Genomic DNA, 26,170 nt, shown 5'->3' on the forward strand with positions numbered 1-26,170 from the left:
ATAGTATTGCTTAAAGACTGTGGAAGTGTAACTTTTTACTGTAAGCAAAATAAGTAAAATACCCCTGAAAGAGGCATCTTGACAAGAACTACCTGCACCAAACCTTAGGCTTTTCAGCCTGAATTAGAACTGTACCATCACATACCACCTACGCATTACAAAAGCATCAAGTTAAGAAAAATGCTATTAACCACTAAAAACAATAACTGCATCCTCTCTTTTTTTCCCCTTGACTTCACACACAGCTCCAGAGTCCTGTAGCTTCCCTAGAGCCAGGGGACAAGTGAGGAGGACGAGGCAGCCCCTCTTGCTCCTGTATCACGCAGCCTGCTCCAACGCTGCCCTTCTGTGCCGCAAACTCCCCTTCCGGCTCTCATCCCACATGAACCGCCTCAGCCGTCGCCTCGTGCCCGGGGAGGTGGCTCTCCGGGAGCGCTCTGCTCCACCGCAGCGTCGTCTAGTCAGACCGAGCGAGCAAACTGCAAGCTGGAAAACACACAATGTTCAACAGTAGAAACTTCTTTAACAGAACAAAATAATAATAAAAAAATGAAAAAGAGGAGGAAAAAACAAAACAACCTCCCCCAACCATTCCAAACCATCGAACCACAGCGCTTGGGTTATGTCAGGTTCAATGTAATGAGGCAGACCAGCAAGCTGTAACACCTTCCCAAAACAGATCCTTGCAGTATTTAATGTGCTTGCTCTTTGGTGTAGAGAAAGACAAATAAGACATTTATTTCTTTATATATTAAATGACTTCTTAAAAGGTAATTTTTAAGTAAACACAGGCACAACCTATACGCCCTTCAACCCTTTAAAAGACGCCATTGCCACTGATGATGTAAGTTAATTCAGGAGTAAGAACAACCTCATATTTGGCTGCTTTCCTACAAGAAGGAAGTGCTGAGATTGCGACTAAAGAAATCCTCCCCCGCGTGAAGCCCAGGAGCACCGTGGCCCTGGAACTGCAGCCGGAATGCTTGAAAGAACAAACAGTTCAAGCCTTACACAGGAAAGAAAATCTGTAAGTAATAGCAAATTTTCAAATTTACAGGTGGTTTCAAGTATACAGATTACAGATTTAAATAATCTGTAAATGTGTTATTTTTAATAGTGCAATTTTTCCAGATAAGTAGAATTTTCTGAATTTGGGGGTTTTTTTTGAATTAAATAATGTCATTCAAGTGTTGTGTAACACAGCAACTACAGAATAAAATTCTAAATAAAATGACATTTCTAAGATACTATGTTTTTTTTTTTTTTTGGTATGTGCAACAATTTCTTTGAAGGGATACTAGAGGTTTCTGTGGCGAAATGATTCTCCTCATCTTCACACAGTGCAGCACTGCCACCTAAGCTCTCTGTAGCTGCAGTGTGGATAGTCCTGGGAACACCACGAGCTTTCTTTCAAGTCACACTTACTGTTAAGGTAAGTTCAAACAAGAGACAAGATTTCAAGCCTGAGCTTTAACATCAGAACTAGAAGACCAGTTTCTTTAATTCATCTAAACAACTCAAAATTGTGTTTCAAATTCTTATGGCACAAGACTGGCTCAGAATTGAAGGTCCCCTGGACCAATTAAAAACAAACAAAGCAAACACACACACACACACACAAAATCAAAACAAAATAAGAAACCCCCCCCCCCAAAAAAAACCCACCAAGGAGATACAAAACAGCTCTACAAAGTATGAATCAGAACTGAAGGCAGCTTAAGGCTTCATTAAAGTACTTGCCAAGTTCTGCTACTTTTATAATCTATTCTCTAAACAGACTTCAGTGGGATTGCACAGATACAACGCAGAGCAAAACTGGCTCGTTCTGCCCACTTTGAGCAAGATTTAGTCACATTATCTTTCGCGGGATTTAGAGACAGGAGGACAAGTTTAATCCTTGTTGCAAGGATCATTTTATTCCCCCCTCCTCTCCCTTGGGTACAATTAGAGATGACTTACAAAAAATAATGCCATACACACTAATAAAAAAATTAGCGTGGGGCAAACACTTTGTCTCAGTGCTCCGATATTTCCTGCCCTGTTTGACAGAACTGAAACACAGACACAGCATGGCTCTCATCTAGGCATCTGGTGGCGGTACAATCAATACAAGATGATAGAATGAGTCTGGAGAATCGCTGCTTCGTAAAGCTGTTTTAGTCTGTGGTTGACCTTCGGTACCAAAACCTAGCTCTGTAGTCATCGCTGCAAGTCATGAACCCAGGATTGGTAGGAGAATGCACGATGCAGCGGACGATGCTGTTGTGCCCGAGAGAAAGCAGATTTCTCCGTTCAGCAGTTCTTGAATCCCAACAGCAGAGACTGATGGTCCTTTCATCGGGGAGCAGCACATAGTCCTCTGTATGGTTGAAGACAGCCTGTGTCCTGTGTACTTGTCGTCCACTCAGACCAGCTCCTGTGAAAGTAATGCAAGGTTCACTAAATATATGCAGTAAAACATGAACCCAAACAGAATCAGTTTAGGAAATTTTCAAATGTCTGTTAGTTAACCTCCCACAGACCCCTGTTGCTATATGGTTTAAAGAGACTTTGAGTTACACACAGCCTGAGCAGAACAGTCAAATCAGTTATGCATATTGTTTTGTAGTTATATACACAGTATACTAATTACTGAGAGATAGAGGACAGAAGGGATTTAACTATCACAGCTGTGCAGACCAAGGCATGCACTCACACTTGGAGTGCACATGCTTAGCCTCAAGAGCAGTTTTACATTTTCCTTTTGTATGAGGCTTGCAACCATAACTACTTTGAAAGACCACTGTTAGTAGAATATACAGGTTCTTAAAATCAAAGCCAACTTTTGTTTCTTCTCTGCGTGTACGTATGCACACAATGTATGACCTAGCTTGGTCACACCTTCACTCTACACCCTTCCAATGTGGATATTTGCGTTTCTTTGTAGATATTTCTGTGTAAGGAATAAAGTGCCACGCTCCCGGGTGGCATTTTGTAAGGTCTAGGAGGGAGGTGCTGCACCCTGCTGGCTGAGAGCACAGCACAGCTCCTGCGTGGTCTCAACACCGGGCCCAGAACCTGGGATACAAGTTGTCTACATCCTCTCATCTTATCTGCCAGCACTACGTCTAGCAATATTGAAGGGCTAAGGCACGTGTTAAGGCACGTTCTAGTCCCCCTCAGTCTGGGGTACTCTTCAGGTCTACTCCAGCCAAAGCGGATTAGGCCGCTTCTGATCCTTCCAGCTGAAGTTGTGCCCCTTGCCTAGCCATGAATACAACAGGGACAAAAATAAAAATGGTCACAGGCAGGAAAAATCTGTGACACTGTTTTGCTTTAATAACCACCGTTTCTAAAACACTTTAGGAGAAAACCTAGAGAACAAGTCCTGCTGCACAAATGCTCTAACTATTGTAAGCTACTTTTCTACTTTCCCTAACTTTAAAAGATAAGTCGCCTTTGAAAACAATCAAGTAAATCCACCTAGACTAACCTTTTTATAATACTGGTTGATATGCAACCATCAGAGCTTCTCTTATAGAATCAATCTGTTTTTTAGCAGTTAAAGTAGCATCTCCTCATTGGTTGCAACCTGAAAAAGATGATACTTGGAAGATCACCTGCCACATACCTGTATATTTGACTAGTGTTCGACCAGTGGATATCTCCCATAGTTTAGCTACAGAGTCTTTTCCACTCGACAAGATATACTTTGAATTTTTTGAAAAAATAGCAGAACAGACTTCAGCTCCATCGTGTGCCTTCTCAAAAGTGGTAATACACCGATTGGAAACACCATCCCACAGTTTGATGCATCCATCCTTACTTCCTGTCACATACATGTTTGCACTTGCATTGTAATTCACGGAACATATAGCATCAGTATGCTGATCTTGAGGATTGCAAGACACAAAACACTGAAAAGTATTGATATCATAAAGGCGTAAGGTAGGGTGCTGGGTACCAACAAGGATGAAGTCTCCAGAAGGATGAAAAGAGATTGAACGTAACATCTCTGCCTCCTGTTTGGTCGAAAACAAACACAAAAACAACCACATAATCAGTATCAACAACAACAACAACAAAAAAAAACGCAAAAAAATGTTAATTCTAATGATGTTAAAGTGCCAAAAGTGAGTTAAATTATCCATCAACATAAACAGAAAATGCTCCCTATAGTATCAAAATGGGAGAAAACATTTTAAGTGCATCATAACTTTTGTCCCTGAGCAGCTTGCAGTGCTCGCTCATTTTATGGACAATATAAGAGCAAGAGGAGGTTTTGTCAGCCACTCACCCACCCCAAGGCCCAGCATCACACAATTCCAAACCCTCCTCCAAAACCCACAGGATTGACTTCAAAGCCAACAGTATTACACTAGGTTTAGAGTATCAAAAAATAAACAGGCACCAGATTTTCAAAGACTATAGGCATAAACACATGTATATTACACAATTACCACAACGCATGTATTACGTGTCAGGGTGCACTCCTTCCTACCTAGCCATATATATTTTTTAAAAAAATAAAATACACATAATTCAGCCACTGCTACCTCAGTGCTTAGATTTGAGCTTTGGTTGTTCTGAATGGGACTGTTGTATCTAACCTGTATATATTTGAAGGCTCTTTTGGCAGAAGGTTTTGAGTAGTCAAACAACTTAAGTGTGTAGTCCCTTGAGCCAGATGCTAGAATCTGTTCTGTTGGATGAAAAGCTAAACACGTAACTTCATCCACATGATCGTACAGAGTCCGAATAACAGGGTGATTTTCCATGTTCTGCTGTGCTGTTTCATTCATCATGACCTGCAATGAACATTCCAAAAGTTAGTCCTAGGAGGTTGAATGTTTCTAACAGGAAACATAGGTTTAGTATGTGCTTGAGCAGCATCTTTCCAACACGCAACTAGGCATACAAATTAATAGCGATTGCCTTCATTATTTGCAGGCCCATGACATTGTTAGCAAATAACTCCCCTGTATCTTTACACAACCTGACTTGTCCAAATTGGTATGAATAGCAGAGAACTGACACATGAAAGCACAGCCTGGGGTACTAACACCACCTTCATTCTCAACTGTCCAAAACAAAGCACTGCATTGCTGTGAGAATTTAGGACGGCTGTACCATGTGGGAAAACCACAACTTTCACTCACATGGCACACTGCCGAGTGCTGGGAATGTTATGTGTCTAAGAAAACATAAACTATTCACATAAGACAGCAATTATCAACAACTACTAGGAACAAGTATCTAGAAGCAATTTCTGGCTCAGTTCTCTAGGCAGCTGGCAGAGGTTACCTACTGTCCCACCACCTACTTGCCCGATTTCTTGTTCCTTACTTGAAGGATGTTTTATGAGTTGCTGTTAGAGTATGAAATACAGCAAGACAGACATTCAGTCCAGCCCACTGGGCCAACCATAAGGCACAGACACCACAAAACAGGAGCACTTCAAAAATTCCCCAAATGGCTATGATTCAAGCAACACTTTACCTCAATGGGCATAGCACTTTTGGCCAACATTCTCTCTGTATCAAGTATTTTTATTGAGGCATCAGCAGATCCTGTAGCTATTAACTGTCCATCTCTGCTATATGTAGCTACACGACACGGTCCTTTATGAGACGTGACATAACAAGTTTCATATTCAGAAGCCTCGGGAGACATGGTTTGTACGTCTGCATCAAATTCCAAGTCAATTCCTGTGCCTGGAGCTACTGTATCTGACCGTCCGATTGCATATTGAACGGCACTGTCATCGTTCTCCATTCCTGAAAAAAGAGATGTTAACGTTCTTAAAAGTATGCTAACTTTCCCCATACACGGATAGGCTGAGGCAGGATCTGTATTTCACATGTCTTTAACAGCTAGATGAGTCAACTGTTAAAAGAGCCCTCCTATTCAAAGCCGAGGGAGCAGAACATGTTAATTTATACATGAGGAATTAGAGGCAATTTGTTTACACTAGAGCAGAACAGAGTTTTGTAGTATTAACCCTGGATATACAACCAGCAAATAGTATATTACACTAAATACTGATAAATGCACTAACAATCACTTTCGGAAGCCATAGACAGACATGCAGTTTTTCAGAGAAGGGAGAAACAAACCTCAACACTACTATTGCATGAGATTTAAGGTTAGAAATTGAAGCATTTAGTGATTTTTTGGTTTGTTTTACTGTATTGAGGAAGAAAATCCCATCCCACAAACTATCCCAGGATTGCTAGTGAAAATGATTACTGCTGTTCACACCCACCCTGCAGATTTAACTTTCTGATTTCTAGCATGCACCTACAGGATGAGGACAATTCAGCACTGGAACTTGTGAGCCAGAGCATGAGAATTTTCAGTTATGTGCCTAACTGTGCTCAATAATCTACCATAGGCAATAGAAAACAAGAGTTTTCATTCTTTCATCTATGAATTGAGTCTAGGATCCTTATTCCATACAGACACAAGGCTGCATATATTTATATCCTGGGAATTGAACTAGTCCAGGCAGCAGAACCAGTTCAGTTACAATGCACAGCAGACATGCTGCTATGCCTAGTCCTCTTCCAAGCACTGTCCTTGTTTGCACTGCAGCTCAGGTATTTTGACTAGATACTACAGCACAGATGCACTCCCAGGAAGAGGAGCAGACTGTAGCCTTGCTGAGGCCCTAGACTGTGAGGTTTGTTTTTGTGACACCAGTATATAAAGACTAATGAAGACGACCTATGGAAGGGTACTCCCTTTTCCACACTTTCAGTGAGAATATTGAAACTATTTCTACTGTTCACAGGAATAGGTTGACCCACACAGTTCTCTATTACATCTATAGACTCAAAGATCTTACTCACTGGAGGGTATTTTTAGAAAGCTGCCAGCCACCCAGGAGCCTGAACAGGTAGTCTTACATGCTACAGAAGTTCAAACAGGCAGACATGGACAACATGCACTTATCTGTTTTGCTTCCAGTGCATATTAAAAGAAACAGAACTGAAATGCACCCCAAAAACCATGGAGGCAAAGGATGTATCTACACACATAAAAATGTTATAGTACTACTAAATATGAGCTTTGTATTCTCAGTAACATTGAAGTCTTAATTCACATGGATTTCAACTGCAGATTTAGAAACTGAACATTAAGTCTTTTTTTTTATTGCAGCTTACCTAATTTAATTAGGTGCAGCAGTTGCTCAGATGGTGCACAGACCGATTGTGGCTTTATCTCATTTATCAACCCATTCGCAATATTTATGTACCCATCATATAGGAGCTGACTAATGATTAGTTTATAAAGTTGCTGACGATCTTTCAAGCTGACTTTTGTTCTGTACATTGTGAGCAAGGAATGCCTTGGAGGGGCCTGAAATAAAGAAATAAACAAGAAAAACCACATGCAAGAGTTACATATAACAACTGCAATACAGTACTGAATACCTGCTGCTGAACTTTGGAACATAAGATCGTAGCTATTACTGTGATAATTTAGGTACGATTCAATATTGAACAGAAAAATGAAAAAAATGTTATAAAATGAAAAAAACTTGTTGCGCTATTTTGTTGCATAAATGAACATATTGCCATTAAATGCAACATGAACCATATTAAGGAGCAATAAAGAAAATGATCCAGTGGAGGGAGGGGAAAAAAAAAAGAAAAAAAAAAAAAGGAAAAAAGGCGGCAGCAGCATCGCTTAGCAGGGCTGCCCTGCCGCGTCTCTGGCCGCGCTGCTGCCGGCAGACAGGGGCCCCGGGCAGGCAGCGCCGGGAGCGCGGTCGGCGGGGAAGGTGCAGGGGAGCCCCGGCGCCAACCGCCCCGCGCAGCCCCTCGGCTCCCTCCCTTCCCTCGCGGGCTCCGCGTCCTCGGCAGGCGCCTGCCCGCCCGGCGCCCGCTCCCGGCCGCCGCCGGCAGCCCCGGGACGAGGCGCAGGAACCGGTCTCGGGGACCAATAACCAGCCAGGGAGGGGGCGTGGGGCGAAGGGACTGAATGAGGGCGGGGAGAGCGGTCACGGGCAGCGGCCTGCGGGCACCGCGCGCAGCTCCGGGCGGGAGCTGCAGAGGGCGAGCCGCGGCCAGGGCAGCGGGGACGAGCGCAGGGGGGCGCCCAGCGCAGCGCCGGTACCTACCGACCCTTCCTTCTGCCTCCCTCGCTCTCCCCCTAAAATGGCGACCGGAGCCCTGAGCGCATCGATTGGCGGCGGCGGCAGCGGAGGAGGCGGCGGCGGCGGCCGAGACCGAAGAATGCTCCTCCGCGAAGGCTGCTGCATCGAGCGCCCGCAAATCGATTGGAGGCGACTCTTGAAGGAGAGAACGGCAGCATCACGTGACAGTGACACCACGCCCGGGCGCCGGCAGGTCCCCCCGTCACGTGAGCGGTGACGCGCCAAGCGCGCCCCGTGGGGGGGGGGCAGCCATGGGGGGGGCGGGAGGGGGGGGGTGTCCCGGTGCCGCGGGCGGGACGTGGCCGGCGGGACCGGGGGGCCCGGCCGAGCGCGCGGGGACCCTCGGCGCCTCGGGCTGCGCTGCTCCGCACCCGCCGGGGCAGCGGGACCCCCGGCGCGGGGCCGCGGCAGCCGAGTTCCCCGCGCCGCTGCCCCGCAGGCCTCCGTGAGGAGCCGCACGGTACCAAGCACGGCGCGCGGCTCGGCCCGTGCCCAGAGCGCACACGCCACCCTCCCCGAAGCCCTACTCACGTCGGCCTCCAGGAACGGCAGTCGGAGCGGCCGCGGGTCGAGCAGGGGGGATGCCATGCTGCCCATGCCCCGCGGGAGCTGTCGTCTATCACACGCCGCGGCGACCCGCCGACCTGACATCTTCTTTTTACCTATCCTGGATCACTTGTGAGAACCGACGCAGCAGAAGTTGCCTCCGCGCTTGTTCTCAGCGCTGCTGGGCCGGTTGGAGTTGCCTTCAGTCAGGTGCTTGGTGCGCTCACCCTGCGTTTGGCTGTCGCTTGCCGCTCTGCGGCCCGGGTCCTCCTCACAGCTGTGAGCAGGACCGTGCAGACAGCTGCCTTCCAAAACAGCACAGCCGCCCCAAGCTCCGGTGATGCTTGTCGTCACAGAGCACACCGATCCTGCGCTGGGTCTCTTCAAAGACCTGTCAGGCTTCAGAAGCTGGAGCGCCTGGTGTCACCACAGGTGTAGCACAGCAGTCTGCTTGTCCTCCTCACGCGTATCCGCGGGCTCTTGGTGGCACCTCCGTCCGGACGGCACCGGGCGACTGCTTCACGCTCGTCCTCGAGGGCTCAGGGCACGTGGCGCCGGGTCGCTCGAGGCTGAGGCCTGATTCGCGCCTCGCTCGTCCCGCGGCTCCTCCGGGCTGGGGAGCTGCCCCGCGGCACCTCCTCGTTAGCAGGACACAATAGCCCCGAGCCCACGGGCGCTCGGCTTCGCGCAGGGGGGGGCAGCAGCGCCTCTCCTGAGGCCCGTGCGCGCGCGTGGGGCGGCGAGGGGAGCGGGTCGCGCCTCGCGTGATGCGGGACTAACCTGAGCCCTTCCCCCCGCGGCGACGGGGCGCTCTGCGGCCTCGCGGGCTCCGCGCAGGCGGTGGCAGTTGCGGCGCTGCCACAGGTGGGTGGCCTGGCCCTACGCGACTTGCGTAACGGCGGAGCCGGCCGAGCGGAGACTTGGCGGAGCGAAGTGCGAGCGGGGCGATCCACGCACTTGGAGTACGGAAGCGGCCAGCAGCGGGGGGACGCTACGTAAAATACGCATGTAGCGCAAACACCGCCCTGGGGGCGGGCGGCCCGGCCCGACGCGCCGTACGCAGCGGGCTGCCGTTGCGCATGCGCCCCGGCCGCTCGCCGCGGCGAGGCGCAGCCCCCGCAACGAGCGAGGCGCCCGGCCAGCCAATGGGCGTGCGGGGCGGTTGAAGAGGAGCCAATGAGCGAGCGCGGGCGGCAGGAGATGGGCCAATGGGGAGAGGCGGTAGTTTAAAGGGTATTTAAGGGAGGGCGGTTTGAATTCAAACAGCGTTGGCGGCCGGAGGGAGCTGAGGCTGCGGTGAGGGGAGCGGGGCTGGGGCGAGGGATGGGCTCCGGGCCTGGGGGTCTCCCGGAGGGCCCCTCTGGGTTACTCTGGGCTCCGGTCTGGTGGCCGAGGGACAGAGGTGTCCCCTGGGAGCCGGGGACGGGCGCGGGAGCGCGAGCCCGGCCTCAGGGGCTGTTGTGCGTGGAGCTGGTTGGTGCTAAGTGTGCCTCGCCTGTAGGCTAATCCATGTGTACCCTTCTCCTCAGGCATTATGGACAAGAATACTAAAGAGAATCGTTCTGGATGCTATAGTAATGCTCCCAAGGTAACTTGCAGCGTTGATTATGCCATTTCTTCTGATCATATGAGTCCTATAGATCTAAATCTCTCAATGGTCATTCCTAGTAACTGTTCTAAATAGCAAAAAGGGAAACTTGCCTTGAAGCAGTGTTTCCTGTTCACAGGAAACAATCCCCAACTTTATCTTTCAGTCTCTCTTTCAGTGAGAGCATTTCTTGAGGCTTGCTTGTCTTGATAATATATCTATATCATTTTCTAATTAAGAAATTCTCCTTGTATCTTGCATGTAATAGCTTTTAATTGGACAGTAAGTGTATGTAGGCATCTTATTCCAGATGTGTTTCCCAAAGCAGCTTGTGTATCAATATGCTACTTGTATGTTCATATGGAAAACGTTCAAGATACCCCAACTGAATAACTTTTGCATACAGGTGCACAAATACCTTCTCTTTCTTCTAACTTAAAGACTAAGAAACTCCATGCAAAGGCTTTAGAATTAAAAAAAAAAACTACTGTATGCATATATAATTATATATATATTTTAAACTAAGTTGTAAATCACTTTTTAATTGGGATGAGCCAGAAGACTAATTAATTAGAGGGTGGCAAAAAAGTATAAACTTTTATGTAGGGCTCATTAGAGATTTGTTATCAATGTAAGGGGCTACTTATCAAAGTTTAAACTGAATTTTAGGCCAAGTAGTTAATTACATTCCTTTCTATTTCCAAGGCATATCAAGGTCTATTGAATAGGGCTGTAAGATTGCAGTGTGCTATTCTGTAATTAAAACATAATATTTCTTTTCAAAGACTCTAAATTCCATTGGGGATGGCCCAAAGCGTGTTCCTGTGCCTCAGCATTCTGCTCAGAGCCGGCTACAGAGCAGTGGAGTTCAAGCACAACGTGTCCTGTGTCCTTCAAACTTGCCCCAGCGAGTTCCTGTACAGTCACAAAAACCCACACTGACAAACCAAAAACTGTTGAACAATCAGACAGTGCAACAGCCTAGGCCAAAAACTCTGGTACAACCAGCTGCTAGGCCTCAGGTTCCAAGCAAGAACACTGAAAAACCTCAACAGGCTCCAGTATCTGGTAATTATGAAGATCTTATATGTGTTTAAAGGGTTGTGATGCTTGGGATGCTGCTGTTCTATGAAGTGCAAAACAGTGCGAGGATTCTGAAGGTGATCTTAATATGTGAGTCCTGTACAGGAATATTGAGCTGCACCTAGAAATGGAATTGTGATATTTGATCTTGGATGTTACTGCACTGTTCTTCTGTTGCCAGGATTGTGTTTAGAGCCAATATGGGTGTTTCTTGCTCTTGAAAGACTTCCAGATACTTATTAGTCAATTGAGAATTAAAGACATTGATGCTAATTCATCCTAGTCTTGTGTACCAAAGAGATTCTTATTCATAAGAGTGCTGTATGGGTGATGGTGTGAATTTCTTAATGTTTCTCTTAATTTAGAAAAGCTTTTTTGGAGTTGCATTTTGATAACTTGACAGCTATGCTGCCTTGCAGTTTTGTCTTTTGAGTAATGCTGGAGGCTATCTAAGAACTAAGTTCATTCTGTACTGTTACACCTGTTCTTCACATGCATTCTTGTGTTGGGCCTATGGATTTGGTTCATAAGCATTCCTCTTTTTTATATGTAGCAAAAAATCCTGAAGCAGAAAGCACATCTAAACAGAAAAATGAAGAGACTGCCAAAAAGAAGAATGAAGAGACAAAAAAGTAAGTTGTTTAGCTAGTAGAGAATTGAGCTCTCTCCTATCTTATAGGACTATGTGCTGTGAGTATGCAAGTTAGCTGTAGTTAACTACTCAAGCTCTGTGACTCTTGAGAAGAGTGTTCCAACACTTCAAAGCTATAATGTTTTTAATGAAACTCTTGGAAAGCTTACTTTAACTTAAAAATCTTCAGGAACTGGAATTTCCTGTAACTTAAAAGCTTTTGATGAGTAATGCCTCTTCTCATGAGAGAATCCTGATAAACACTATTCTTGTCTCAACATGTAAAACTGCAAAATGCTTTCAGATGTGCAAGAGGTTGGAATCTGATTAGGGATGAACAAGACTTAGCGTGGTAGTTCTAAAGCATAGTTCTGATACTCAATAGTGAGTGCATGTGTGTTAACTGTACAGAAATGTCTCTGATCTGGTACATGCAGTCTTGATTTTTTACAGCAAGGTGTGACTGCTGTTAGCATCTCTACATGCAAGCTTTAGAAAGAAAGAGATCAGCTTTGGGCTTCTCAATTTTCAATGTGTATTTCGTCCTCTTGGCAAAGTTCTCTTAAAGATGAAATCTAGCTCGGGTCATGAAGTATTCTGTTGAACAGCCTCAATACACCTGGGTACGTTGTGTGGCTTTTGATTAATTTGGTGGTATCTCTTTGCAGAAGACAGTGGTCTCTTGATGACTTTGAAATTGGTCGACCTCTGGGGAAAGGAAAATTTGGAAATGTTTACCTGGCACGTGAAAAGCAGAGTAAATTTATTCTTGCACTGAAAGTGCTATTTAAAACACAATTGGAGGAGGCTGGAGTAGAACATCAGCTACGAAGAGAAGTTGAAATACAGTCCCATCTTAGGTAAAGTTTAGTAAAATAAAAAAAAAATCACACTGTTTGTCTAACTTTTCCCAAAGGAAAAAAGTAAAATAAGTTTGTTTCTGGTAGCATACAATGGCCCTTTGAAACGAGCTATTTAATAAAAACAAAAGCTTTTAAATTCTTAGGTAAGACTGTTGCCTTTCTGTACAAGGGTGTAAATTTTACTTTTGTCTAATTTGCTATTAAACAACCAGAGGTTAAAAAAAAAATCTTTATTTCTATCCTCCTTCCATTTATATGGATAACTCTGCAACTTCTCAGAGGAGTCTAGGCTTGAATCTAAAAAAATCCTGTACTATCTCCTGTAACAAAGAATAAATACATAAATATTCCTCTGAACAAAATATTTGCACACCTTCTTGCAGGCATCCCAACATTCTCAGGCTGTACGGCTACTTCCATGATGTTACAAGAGTCTACCTAATTCTGGAATATGCACCTCGTGGAGAAGTCTATAAAGAGCTTCAGAAGTTCACCAAGTTTGATGAGCAAAGAACTGCCACTGTAGGTTGTTCTAGCTTCTTGGACATATATTCTTCGTGTTTGGAAAGCCTGCAGCATAGAGTTAACTCTTTGGATGAAATTCTGTTGTTAGTTGTATAAAGCTGAGATTCCCTAGACATTGATTTACTCATACAATTGTAATATGTTTAGGGATAAATGGGGAAGGCAAATCAGTGTGTGGCACTGATGTAACTGAATGTTGTGTTGCCTAGTACTTCAAGTGCTTGGTCACCTCAGTGAATGCTCTCTTTTTAGGCTTCAATAGCTATGTATTTGCTACTATTAATTGGGAGTAATACCAAGATAATACTATACTGTAGCAAACTAATCTGGAATAACAGATTTGTTCCTTTGTAAAGCCTCTGTACTTGAAAATTTGTTTTCTTTTTAACTACAGTACATCACAGAACTAGCAGATGCCTTATCTTACTGTCATTCAAAGAACGTGATTCACAGGGACATCAAACCAGAGAACTTGCTGCTTGGTTCAAATGGAGAATTAAAAATTGCTGACTTTGGATGGTCAGTGCACGCTCCATCTTCTAGGTAAGAACGTGATGCATGGAAACCTTATGCAAATACTTCTGTGGTGAAAACACTCGCTTGGTCACAGCTATAGCTGTGGAACAGAGGTAAATGTGAACTTGTAAAGTTATTGGAAGAACTCCCATCCTTAACCCCAAAAACAGGGCCACTGCAGTATAGAACTTGGGCCCCAGGATTAAGGCCTGTGATTATTCCTCAAGGATAAGTTTGAATTGCATCTGACAAAAAGGAAGCCCCTGTCCCTCACAGTTGGTGAGGGTAGGAGTGTGGCTGCAATGCCTTTTTGCTTGTTTAAAGGAGCAGTTACTCCTGGTATGTCCTTATTGGATATTATAGTGCTGCTGCATCCAGAGTGCAGACTGCAGAACTACAGGTGACTGCCAGCATTGGCTTCTCTCTGGCTCTTATAATAATCTTAATTATGATAAAGAAAAAATGATGACAAATTGAAACATTCTTCAGGAGAACAACTCTGTGTGGGACACTTGACTACCTGCCTCCTGAAATGATTGAGGGAAGAACACATGATGAAAAGGTGGATATTTGGAGCTTGGGGGTGCTATGCTATGAATTCCTAGTAGGGAAGCCGCCTTTTGAAGCAAACACCTACCAGGAAACCTACAGAGCTATTTCCAAGGTATGTGCCATCACTTACTAGAACCAGCTGAATTTTGTGGCTCTTTGTGTTAAGCTTAAATGGTCATTTAACAAGAACTGCAGCACAGGCTAATGAGATACTGATAAAACAATCCTCAGTACTGTCCCTGGCCGCTCTGCAGAGTGACTGTAAAAGACCTCAAGTTATCTTGTTTGACTTCCTTGGCTCCACCTTGTTTCTACCTGTTTTGGAATTGCTATCTCTTTCCTAAAGCAATCTGTTCCTCTACCTTGTTTCTCTTCTAGCTTCTAAAGGGAATATTTAACAGTTGGGTTGTTACTAAAATGCAAGTTTTATTTTCCTGTTCCGTATTGCAGAACAGCTCAAGAAATACAAGACTAGTTAGCATACCTTTTTTGTTAGTATACCTAACAAGCTTTTCTGGTGCTCGTGGAAGTTGAGCCTTCTTAAGACAATGCCAAAGTTTCCTTTCCTCAATAGGTTTAGGGTGCATAGTCCCCAAGACAATTTTTTTTCTTCCTAGCCATTTTGTGGAATTATATAGTCCTTCAGTTCTCTAGTTGCTACCAAAGAAGTTTCATATCTTTTGTGTCATTTTTCTTTTAGGTGGAATTCAAATTTCCTCCATTTGTAACAGAAGGTGCAAGAGATTTAATTTCCAAGCTTCTGAAGCATAACCCATTCCATCGGATGCCCCTGAAAGAGGTGCTTGTTCATCCCTGGCTTACAGCAAACTCTACCAAGGTGCCTAGCAGCAGAAAGAGTGATGTAGCTGCCACAACCAGAACATAGTCTTAACAGGGATAACTGCATTGGAACAACGAGAGAGAGGTGGTAATGTGACTACTGTAAGGCTTGCAAGGGATACAAGAGGCCTTGGAATCCAAGGCTGGTTGAAGAATACAAATCTTTGAGCTGGTTGCCATTTTAAACTTAAATAGCAATGTACAATAGTTTGACTCTTTAGCTGGAGGTTGTGGAATATTTAATATACTTGAAATACAATTACATGTGGGCCAGGAATGTTGATAAAGGGTAAAGGTAAATATTAAGCGGGTGAAGGCCCTTATGATGGGGTCTGTCTTTATTATTGGTTCCTTCTTCCAATAGTAAGAGGCAGTTGTGGTTCTAGCTCACTGAACAGTGCAATAACAAATCCCAGAGATACCTGCAGCTAAGGGTATCACAACTGTGGTATAATTGGAAACTGTGTGAGGAGAATGCATTTCTTAAGTATCCTAAAATGACGTGTGTTTTGTCTCTTAATCCTGTCTTATATGTGAGTATTCAACTCTTTAAATAAAGATTTACTACATCCTGTCACTAGTACTTTAAGTTACTAGTGTATTGTTAGTTCACGTACTGGCTTCAAAGCGCTTTACCCTCAGCCTGCTTCCCTGCTGAGCCTCACCTAGGTCTGGGGTGAGATATAACAGGGAATATATCAAGGGATCTTCTGTAGCCCTTGCTCTGCACCTGGCTCCATTTTCTGTTAGTCTTTATGCAGTTATTCAAGGCCCATAGCCACCAGGTAAGGTTTAGAAGCCCTTAGAAAAGGGTTGGGAAAACATTCTTATCAAACAATAGTTTATGTGGCTAGAACGAATAATTGAATCTGTTATTGTAAGGTTCTTGGCCTGATCCTTAGACTTGAAAAGCTGGTAAGCAGAGCCTAGCCCCTCTCCTGAGAAGGCTGGGCTTTGTAGTTCTGTTCAGGGCCAGTGCTGCAAGAAAAACCCAACTGGCAGAGAATAGTCCCAGGGAAGAAAAACAGGGTTGAAAAGAGACTAGTTAAAAAGGTGACTTGTTTGTAACTTCTTGCATAGCATCCCATTGCCCTTCCTTACACGTGACAACTTAAGATATAAAACATGCAAATCAAACTTTCTAATAAAACACGTTAAGCAAACATGTTGTAAGATAGAGCCATTTATTGTATGTTCATTATCATAGGCTGTTTAACATCTTTTCCACTATTTTACAGATACTTCTAAAATGTGATGCTTTCCAGTTGAGGATTCTGAACTTCAAAATATATTTTCACATTTAATTTAAAATATACTTGTCAAAGTTTATCTAAAACACAACCAGTAATTTATACACCCCAATTTACTTAGATTACAAACATAGTTCAGAGTATCAGAGTATAACTGAAATTCACTTTTTTTTTTTTTTTTTTTTTGCAATAATCTTTAGGTAATGCTGGTGACTCTTAGCAATCTCAAGATGCATTTGCTTTGTTATGCCTGCTTTACAGAAAGCTACTGTTGGAAAAAATGAGTTTTTTTTTTTTAAAGAGTTTAGAAATGACCAATGGAGAACAAAGGTGCATCTAATTATTCTGGAATTTATTTATTAACCTTTCTTATCTGGATGTGCCCTTAAGCACAGAGAGAAGATAGAAGGCATGTAGGGAAAAGCACAGAAAATTTCTGTGAACTGAAAAGAAAAAGCAAAGTAAAATTTACTCTTGAGGAAAAACTGACAGCTCTACTGAAGGTTAAAAGCCCCTCTCCATAATCTAGATTAAGTGCTATGTTCACAAAATACTACTGAAGTTTGATGCAGGTTATCACAGCATAGTAACCCTTCAACAACTGCATATGGGCACACTGCTGCTTTTACCCAATAAGCACCCCAGCAAAAACATAACAGCCAGACATAATAGTGTTGTAGCTCAGTCAAGGCTAAAAGGCAGAGCTTTCCTGACAGCCAAGCTGATGGCAAAAACCTTTTTCTCGAGGAACAAACAGCTCAAATGATGGACAGGCTCTGATAGCAGCAAGGTGACAACTAGCACGGTAGAGAAGCTGCCACCTTCAGCAACTATAATGCAGAGCATGTGCTAAAGGGGATAATTCCAGTTTGTGTGTTTGTTTTTGAAATTAAGCTCTTTAAAAATAAATTGGCAGCTCCTCCTCGAATAGCACACTGGTACCCAAAACAGCAAGCCAAAGGGCTGTGTGCAGCATCAGCGTTAGAGGAACAGCACAAGTGAACTGTTCCCCCAGGAGGCAGAGCAGCCTGCAACGTTGAATCTCAGATGGCTCCTGTCCTGCTCCTAAGGCTGCTGCTTTGAAAGACGTTTAAGCTATACAATGTATCTCTACATATATGTCACATATGGCTACTTTTACACTGTACATCAGCTGCAAGCCCATATTCCTGCTCACGGCTGCAGTTGTTTCCATCATCTGTCTCATCTGGGCCAGCAGCAGTACCTGACTAGGATGAAGGCAGGTCGCCAGAGCACAGGGAGAAAACCGGACGGCTCCTGACTTTTAGCCCTTTTGTCCTATAGAAAAAGCTAGTTAACCAAGCAGCAGCACTAAAAGGTCCAAGGAGAGATGTAGTTATGACTTGTCTTCCTAGAGCACAAACTAAGCTTGTTTGCTTGTGATCCTAAGGATTTGTGGAGCTTCAAGCCTGTCCATGCTCTAGACTGGTTTTGAATGGAAGAGGAGTTAGGATGCAGTTTAGGGCTGACCTTCATTAATAGCTTGCTATCTAAATATGAAAATGAAAGTATCTCTAACTGGTACATTCAGTGCACTAGCAGACAAGAGCACAAGAATTGCCCTTGAGAAGCTCTGAATTGTAATGTCTGGTCTGCAGGGGCAGGTCTCTGTTTCAGCCACAGGAGCAGAAAGCTGCTATGGTTTGTTTTCATATGACAATGTGTCCCCAGTGCAAAGTCAGATCTCAGCACATTAAAGCCCACAGCTACCCTGCCCCTGACTTGATGATCTTTGGAATATGTTCACACAGGAGGTAATTCTGGTTACACTGATTTCAATAGACTCAGGACTTTTTCTGAGTCAATGCACAAACATACTAAAAGAAAAAAAAAACTTCAGTAAGACGAGTTACTAAGTTATAAAGAAATCACATTTTCAAACAACAAAATCTCAAAATATAGAAGCACCACGAAAAAGCTACAGTCTCAAAGCACTTCATCATATAGCCTGGTAAAAACAACTATCACTATGCAGAATAAAGCACATGCATACCCCACTTAGGTTAGTTAGGCATATGTGTTAATATTGTAGGAATGGGGTGTAGCATGTGCCTTTTATAATAAAAGAAAGACCTATATACAATTTTGGACCCTAGTATTTATATTTATCCAAAGAACTATTCATATAATAGGACAGTGTTCCATAGGACTATTGAGGAGAAACTTAATCTTAATTCCTGACTATACAATAATAAATGCTGAACTGTAGCAACTGTGTTTCAACAAGATAAGGCCTAAAAATCTAGATTATAAAGATACAGAACTATACGTTCTAAAGACACTGCTCATTGTCAGCATTTATATTATCACTTGCAGGGAATACCTGATATTATTTTTAACAGATTTTTTCTAATGAAGAAGTGGGAAGGGGGACAGAAAGACAGCACTTCTCACAGTTTCAGATCTACCTCAAAGAATAAGAAAGCAATGTAAGAGGAGCTCAGAATTAACATGATCCAAGTAAATTATGAAAAGCTACATGGGTATATAGCATTTAAAAATGAGCAAAAAAGCCCCCAACAATGGGAAATCCTCATGGCTTTGGGGCAGGAGGTTTGAAGACACCCGTCCTGCGGAAGTGGCGCACGATGAGCGGCACAGAGAGCACCGTGATGCTGATGCGCAGCGGGGCAAACAGCTTGTGCACGGCGTAGGCCAGCACGAACGTGCTCGTCCCGGCGGCCACCCGCGACTGCAGCGACGCCTCGCTGAAACCCAGCTTGAAGAGAACCGCAGCCATATCCACGCCGCTGGGGAAGGAAACAAGACTCTCAGTTTGTTTCTAAACTACACGCTAAAGAGTATGAATTTAAAGTGTTACTGGTACTGGGAATTTAACAGAAAGCAACTATCCTTTCAATTCTGGAAGTTCAGTTGGATTGAATTCAAGTGCTAAATACGTAAGGAATAAATCCAACAAATTAATTCATCACTAACCACCCAAGTTGCTTTTGTAATAACAACATATCAAATACTTTCAGAAGAGCATTTTTTTCTTCCACAAAGTCCCTAGTAAGTCTTTTTTTTTTTTCTCAACTGTGTACCTGCAGTACACGCATGCAGGATACTCATGCTCGGCTTCCTCAAACAAAAACCAAAAAATTATTGCTCCAAGTTTTAAAGGTTAGAAATCTGTGAATTCATGTTAGAAATTCACTTTTCCAATATTTAAAATAAAGTCCAGTCTTGTATCTTGATCAAACTTATCAAGATCTTCAACTTATCTGCTTAAACATACTAGATCCAAACCAAGATACCTGCTGCAAGGCTTAGAGTTTTCTACCAGAAGATTACAAAGATGTTTGAGTGCCAAGTGTCCCATCTAAAATCTAGTAAGCAAAGTAAGTATTATGGTTATTAAATAACTGTCCTCATGGTTATTAAATAATTTTTACTCAGCAAGTCCTTAAACGTTTTCACTGTCTATAGACACAGTACTTTTCATCACAGTCCCCCTGTTCAGGGTGATTTTCCTAAAGAAGTTATTGCTGCAGTTTTCATCCCTTTCACTTGCCACTGCAAGTGAAATTTTTGTAACTGGGATTTAAATTGTACCCAAATGAAAAAGTTTTCACTGCCACCATGAGCCCTGATGTGTAAATGGCAGAAATCAAATATTTGCATATCCTTACTAAAGCCAACAGTTAGGCAGAAACATAGTTTTTCAAAACATTCTCTGCCTCCATCTCAATAGAAATATTCTGAGCTCAAAAGGCATTTCTACAACTAATAGAACCCCACCAGAAGCTACATAAACAGCGTCCCACTTGTCTCCTGTAAGGTTATCTGGTATTTTCCTTTTCACCCAAACCTTTGTTTTTGCATTTGTTGCTTCTGCAGTTTGAACTGAGTTCACATCCAGGAAGATAAATTCATCTTTAAGGCCCAGCACGTTCGTCTAGCTCTATCTCTACGGGCCACACAGCTGCTTGATAACAAAAGGCACCTCCACAGCCCAGGAATAAATTCTCTCAATGGGCTGGTGCAGTCTCTGTTCTGTTCTTCCCCACACCACTCTGGGCCATGAAGCTATGTGGAAGGACAAAGTGCATCTATCTTTTCTCATGCTGGATTTGAGATTAGATCTGTTTCTACGTATCAAAAGCTCTACACTCAGAATGGAAAGATTTCTGTTCACAAGCCAAACAGGCACAGAGCGCAGGTATGCACAATGGTGAGGCTTAGCTATACAAACCGTACCTTGACACGGCCAGGTAGAAGATTCCTAGAGATACTAATGAAATTCCAACATGGAATGAAACCCCTACAGCACCATATTCTTTGAAAACTTGTTTGAGCTGTTGTGATTTGTTGGGTTTCTTGTTTTCACCGCTGGGATCTGTGGTTGCCTTTTCAGGGCGTCCAACTGCATCCTAAAAAAATAAAACAGTTTAAAGTACTTAGAAGCATTGAGCATTGCACTGTAATGCAGTGTTGTAATCCACATCGAAGGGATGCACCGTGTGTGGTGCAAGTCCTTACACAACCCAAGTTTCATCCTTAACATGGTCCCAGTCCCAACGGGTGCCAGGGCCCATCCACACAGTTCCTTAAAACATGGAATTGTGATGAAAAAGGGGTTTTTGCTTGTACTTGCTCACCCTTTCACCGTGTGTTGTCAAAACGTGACTCCTTGTTCAAGGGCTGAGCAGATTCCAGCACCTGCAGCCTCCATGGAGCCACACAGGGGTGCACAAATATAACTTATATAACTGCCAATAACTTCCCGACAGAGGAGGTGCCTCACTCAAGTTCCTACAAATCACACACCGGGGAGCAGCTGGCAACAGGGGAACCTCTTTTATTACAGAGGAGGAAAGAAAGGGAGCTAAAATAGGTGTTTCTGCATCCTTTGAACTTTAAAGGATAGAACCAGTTGCGTAAACTGAACAGTTTTCTCCACATCTTCTGCAAAAGGGCGTCCTGACAACTCAGCCACTGCTTAGCCAGGAACCTTTGTTTATTTAACAGTATTATTTTTACTTTCGTAATTTGGGGGGTGTTTGAATGATACGTTAAAAACTAGCAGATTTTGATGAGTTTTTCATTCAAATGGAAAGCACCGGGGTCCACACACGAGGAGCCCCTTCAGGGAGCCCGCGGCCCGCCGCGCGCCCTCACCCACCTTGGCGCTGCCGGCCGCTCCGCGCGGCGCTCCGAGGGGCCCGGGCCGGGCGGCGGGCGGCGGCAGCGCGGCCAGGGGCGCCGGGAGCGGCGGCAACGAGGCCGGGAGCGCGGCCGGGGCCACCGGGAGCGCGGCCGGGGCCACCCGGCGCCACGGGCCCGCGCGCGGCAACCGCCACATCGCGACGAGCCGGCCCGGCCGGGCAGACCCGACCAGCCGAGCGCCGGCCACGCCCACGGCCGCGGCGCCGCCCGCCTCCTTAAAGGCGCCGCGCGCGGGGCGCCGGGGAGAGGGCGCTGGCCCTTTAAGGAGGCGCTGCCGCCCTAAGGGGGCGCTGCCGCCATGATGGGGGTTCCGCGAGAGAGCCGAAATGTGCAAATCTGAAGTGAAAAAAAAGACACGAGCTCCTTCCTGTCCACTGTAACTGAGACAAAGGGGAGGAGGTGACACCTCCAGAGACAGCCCCAAAGCTGCTTCCTCCCACACCACACGTGCCGCTCTGTAGTGCGCACCTCATCGCCCCGTCATGCCGCCCTGTTCGCCTGTTGTCACCCGCTGTGGTGACACTCGGAGCCGTGTCCTGGTGGCGGCTGCCTGAAAACCGGCGGCATTCCCAGGATAGCTGCGATCTGAGCCATGGGCCTGGAAGCGCAGGTGCTGGAGGCTCCTTGCCCGATAAACAGCTCAGGGTAGTGAGCCAAAGCGCCCCGAAACGTGCGGGGCCCGTGGGCAGCAGGAGCTTTTCAGCCTTCTTGGTTCCTTCAGTCTAATTAAGGCCCCTTCAACTTATATTTACTATCTATTACAACGTTAGATACCATGAGAGAGTTTGACATTATATCCAGCGCAGTGGGTGCAATAGAAACTGCATGTGAAGAAACACGATTTTTGATAAGATAAACTGAACATATAGCGCTCCAGAACTGCTATGTGCTAAAGGATTTAGAGATCCCCAGACTATTTGGTGCTTCTGAACAAGCCGACGCTGCACCAAGATGTGACTCCAGTCGAAATGCCATAGGAATCCCCTATTTAGAAACTGGATTTACTGCACACCTCGTCTGCCGCCTGGCTGTTGTGCCGGCACCGCTGCTTGTTCTCAGCTCGTGCCATGGAGATTTACTGTCATTTCCCTTCTGTAATTTTCCAGTAATTGCTCTGGTTTTGTGTTATTCCTGTTGCTATTACATCATTGCTCTTCATCATTAATAGGAGTGAAGAGTCAGTCAAATACAACATAACCAGAAAATGTGTTTGGAGTTCAGTGGCAAGGCTCTCTCCATAATGACTGTCCTCATAACTTGTCTCAGCATTTTTGGCATGCTTTTATCAGGAAATTTGTTGTGAAGTAACACAGGAATATTCAAGCAAGATATCTAAGTAATAAATCTTTATGAAAACGCAGATGTTTGTTACATAACACTTTTCCACAGATAATTGACTTTACAAGTCAGAATCTTTGCTGCAATAATGTCTCAGGCTATAATGATGTTTTGAGGATGAAGAAATCTTTTTTTTTTGAAGTTTTATACGTTGCACAAGAGCAAATTCACTACACATTTTACAGATTTTCACTACAAATAATTCAGAGTTCGTGAGTGTGATAGTTCCAAAATATATTGCCCTCTAATGGACAACTGAGAATTAGTACCAATATATGAGTGAGAGGCAATTGCTTATGCATGATGGAAGCTGTAACATTTAATATTATTGCAAATGTAGAAATGCTCTGTAGCATAAATATAATGAGAAAAGTTGGGACCTGATCATGAATCTCATTCAGAAAAGAAGCCAAGATGATTTTAAATATATTATAATAAACTAAGGGCATGGTATGTGAAGTATTAAGTGACCTAGTTCTTCAATACGTTGGCTTTTTCACATTACGTTCTAAAGCTGCTGAGATTATGAAGATGAGATAATATGGTAGTTGATAGGAAGAACAGAAATTTAAATATCAGGAAATACTTTATTAGTTCTTTGAAATTAAAAATTGTGTCTGTTCAGTGTGTAACACAGAGCATGTTTATTACTTGAGGAATCTGTGCACAGTTTCTAACTGTGCTGGGTGGGAAATGCGTGTCGTGAATTTTGAGTGCATACGGTTTGCTTTCACCAATGAGTCTTCTTCTAAAGCAAAAACAGTGGAATATTAAAAGTATTAAAAGTTGATATTTTGGAATTCAAATGGGAGTGCACTGCTAGGATAGCTTAAGCCAAGGAAGCCAGTCCAGGTATGCCTGTTTATGAGAAATGGTTTTGGAGTGAGATAAATTTCCAAATAGAAAAACAAATAACTTAGATGTTAATATAGCACCTTGGAGGACTTAGGCAGCAGGAATAGAGGGTATTTTGGAGAAAAACGAGGAAGTGGGGAAGACACTGCCGTGATTTTGTAGCAAATGGGGAAATTTAACAATAACCCAGGCTGAACAGGAATAGACATGCATGGGGAGAGCAGAGGCTGCACTGAGCAGCGAGGTGCCCGTTGTGCTCCCGAGGAAGCTCAGCCCGTTCCAAGCGTTGGTGCTTGTGCTGGTGCACGAGGTCGGCAGCGTTAGCGCCTGTTCTCCGCTAGACTCCCGTCCAGCCACCCTCTGATGAGGCGCTTTTCCATTGGGATGGTGTGATGCACGGTCAGTTGGATGTGTGTGGGTGAAAATCACATTCGTGGCTCCTGCTGGGTGCGGGATTGATAACCCCAGCAGCGGGAGCAGGTTGTTTGTTCCCAGGACAGATGAAGCAGCAGGGAGTGACAGCACAAACACTAATGTGTTTCACTGCAGCGTGGAGGGTAACTGAGCCCTGTGTCCAAACAGCTCTTGGCCTTTGTGCTCCTTCTCTGCGTGCTGGTGCTGTCTCTAAAGACACACAAAGCTTATTTTACAGAAGTCACCTACTGGTCTCACCTGGCAGTCCTTATGGACCTGGGTTGCATTTGAAGCACCAGCAGTCGTTGCATCCAGCGCCAGTTCGCTGAGATCTGTTGTGACAGATCACTCGCCATTTGGGAAACAGACATTTCCATTTATTTCTAGGCACCTTTTGTGGTTTTCAGCAAAGTTCCTACTCCTGACCCTGTGCAGAAGGTACCTTCTGCTCTCAGCTGGAGGTTTGCTTTGCAGTGAAGTGCAAATCATTTATGTAACTGTAGTTTGCCGTTTGGGTAAGCGCAGTGCAGAAGTGCAGTGTCTTGTGCTGAGATATTCTCAGAAAGTGATAAAAAGATCTAGTGAAGCTCGTGAATGTCTGTTGATACTACAGTGGTGGACTTATACAACTGCATATATAACTGCATTGATAAATGCATTTAATAGATGTGAGTAACTTCTGAGATGAGCCCGTGGCTAGAGAGCACTATAGGTGACTCTAAACCACAGCTACAAGCAGCCTCTTGACCTGCTGGGCTTTCTAGCAATCCCCTAGAAAGTCGATTTTTTTTTATTTTTTGAAGCTTGTAACATGTCACTTATAAAAGATTTCTGTCATGTTCGCATGTCTGACTTGGTGTAGCGGAACCTGTTAACTGAGTCATTCTGTGCAGAGCTGCGAGCTGTGAGATCTTGTGAGATGAAGAGCGTCTTCTCTGCCCCTGGGCATGGGACCACCCTGCCGGTGCTGCCAATTGTGTGATCCAAGGGAAAAGGGAAGGGAAGGGAAGGGAAGAGAAGGGAAGGGAAGGGAAAGGAACGGAAGGGAAGGGAAGAGGAAAGAAGAAGAGAAGAGAAGAGAAGAGAAGAGAAGAGAAGAGAAGAGAAGAGAAGAGAAGAGAAGAGAAGAGAAGAGAAGAGAAGAGAAGAGAAGAGGAGAGTCTGTTCTTTGGCTCAGAGCATGTGATCACCCAGCTCCTTGTCATGCTCTCCGTGTGACACCAGGTCCTGGCACAAACCTCCATCCATGGTCACTCAACGAGAGTGAGCACAGATGCTCTGCCCGTGTGAGTGAATCCTGTACCACGGTTGGGTTGGGGCTGGAAGCCAACACCTAACGGCTTCCTTAGGGTGATGATCTGCCATGGTAAGACGCAGAATGGGTGAAAGCTGCTTTTCCAATGCATTTCTCCCGCCAGGGACCTGCTTTACAACGTTCAGTCAATGGATGGCACTGCTGGCTTTTCACAGCTGAGCTGGGTTTGGTGCTGCCTGCTGCAATGCACTTAGGATTCGTTGCTCATGTCTGAAAACTTGCTGTGCCCAAGTATTTGCTGTAGCAGTAGTGAGGCAGCCAGCTCCCGGGGACAAGGAGGGGTGGGTGCCACGGGCCATGGAGGAGCCCTGTTAGTCACTGAGCCCCCGGCCAGGCCTCACGTGTCACTCCCCAGTTCTCCTTAGCACAAGCCTTGCCCGGCCACACTTGGGGAGGAGACAGAAAACAGAGCGAGATTGCTTTAACGGAGGAGTATGTTACTGATAAGAGCTCAGCCTGGTTGGGCTCCGAGATAAGCAGGGGTCATGGTTCTGCCCAGGCCTGAGCTAATGAGGTCTGCTGAG

At 44.7% G+C, this 26,170-nt stretch overlaps 3 protein-coding genes across 4 annotated transcripts; 1 reads left to right on the forward strand and 2 right to left on the reverse strand.

Moving 5' to 3' along the window:
- Positions 1 to 1,889: 1,889 nt before the first annotated feature.
- Positions 1,890 to 9,149, reverse strand: CSTF1 (cleavage stimulation factor subunit 1). 2 transcript variants are annotated; one of them, XM_088528196.1, is made up of 7 exons: positions 8,672 to 9,149; positions 8,105 to 8,275; positions 7,146 to 7,341; positions 5,479 to 5,756; positions 4,590 to 4,787; positions 3,611 to 4,001; positions 1,890 to 2,416 (listed from the first exon to the last, which is right to left on the reverse strand). In XM_088528196.1, the coding sequence occupies exons 1-7, from the start codon at positions 8,789 to 8,791 to the stop codon at positions 2,157 to 2,159; spliced, it is 1,614 nt and encodes a 537-aa protein (XP_088384322.1). In that variant the 5' UTR covers positions 8,792 to 9,149; the 3' UTR covers positions 1,890 to 2,156. The 2 variants fall into 2 exon arrangements, with proteins under 2 accessions (XP_088384322.1, XP_088384331.1); XM_088528205.1 differs by lacking the exon at positions 8,105 to 8,275 and having other exon boundaries at positions 8,672 to 9,146.
- Positions 9,150 to 10,220: 1,071 nt separating this feature from the next.
- On the forward strand, positions 10,221 to 15,861 carry AURKA (aurora kinase A). Its single transcript, XM_010222095.2, has 8 exons — positions 10,221 to 10,274; positions 11,060 to 11,342; positions 11,911 to 11,989; positions 12,657 to 12,848; positions 13,235 to 13,373; positions 13,771 to 13,919; positions 14,382 to 14,556; positions 15,145 to 15,861. The coding sequence occupies exons 1-8, from the start codon at positions 10,221 to 10,223 to the stop codon at positions 15,328 to 15,330; spliced, it is 1,257 nt and encodes a 418-aa protein (XP_010220397.1). The 3' UTR covers positions 15,331 to 15,861.
- Positions 15,862 to 19,028: 3,167 nt separating this feature from the next.
- Positions 19,029 to 25,579, reverse strand: MIMS2 (mitochondrial inner membrane scaffold 2). Its single transcript, XM_088527600.1, has 4 exons — positions 25,570 to 25,579; positions 24,590 to 24,663; positions 20,756 to 20,928; positions 19,029 to 19,305 (listed from the first exon to the last, which is right to left on the reverse strand). Exons 1-4 carry the CDS (start codon positions 25,577 to 25,579, stop codon positions 19,089 to 19,091), a joined length of 474 nt encoding a protein of 157 aa, XP_088383726.1. The 3' UTR covers positions 19,029 to 19,088.
- Positions 25,580 to 26,170: the final 591 nt, after the last annotated feature.

This window comes from Tinamus guttatus, unplaced genomic scaffold (genome assembly GCF_059628265.1).
Source record: "Tinamus guttatus ecotype Peru unplaced genomic scaffold, ASM5962826v1 Tinamus_guttatus_pri_ptg000027l, whole genome shotgun sequence".
In the NCBI taxonomy this organism is placed as follows: Eukaryota; Metazoa; Chordata; class Aves; order Tinamiformes; family Tinamidae; genus Tinamus; species Tinamus guttatus.

Bases quoted from the DNA above. Each gene is read 5' to 3' on its own strand.
- MIMS2 (XM_088527600.1), bottom strand. The intron at 20,929-24,589 runs GTGAGACCAGTA...TTATTTTTTTAG, and splicing joins AGGTCCATAAGGACTGCCAG to GATGCAGTTGGACGCCCTGA. The intron at 19,306-20,755 runs GTACGGTTTGTA...TTCCTTCCCCAG, and splicing joins TTCTACCTGGCCGTGTCAAG to CGGCGTGGATATGGCTGCGG.
- AURKA (XM_010222095.2), top strand. From the start codon at position 10,221: ATGGACAAGAATACTAAAGAGAATCGTTCTGGATGCTATAGTAATGCT. The intron at 10,275-11,059 runs GTAACTTGCAGC...TTCTTTTCAAAG, and splicing joins GCTATAGTAATGCTCCCAAG to ACTCTAAATTCCATTGGGGA. The intron at 13,374-13,770 runs GTAGGTTGTTCT...TTTTAACTACAG, and splicing joins ATGAGCAAAGAACTGCCACT to TACATCACAGAACTAGCAGA.
- CSTF1 (XM_088528196.1), bottom strand. From the start codon at position 8,791: ATGTCAGGTCGGCGGGTCGCCGCGGCGTGTGATAGACGACAGCTCCCG. The intron at 7,342-8,104 runs GTAGGTACCGGC...TCTTTATTTCAG, and splicing joins GGAGGCAGAAGGAAGGGTCG to GCCCCTCCAAGGCATTCCTT. The intron at 2,417-3,610 runs GTATGTGGCAGG...TTACTTTCACAG, and splicing joins AACACTAGTCAAATATACAG to GAGCTGGTCTGAGTGGACGA.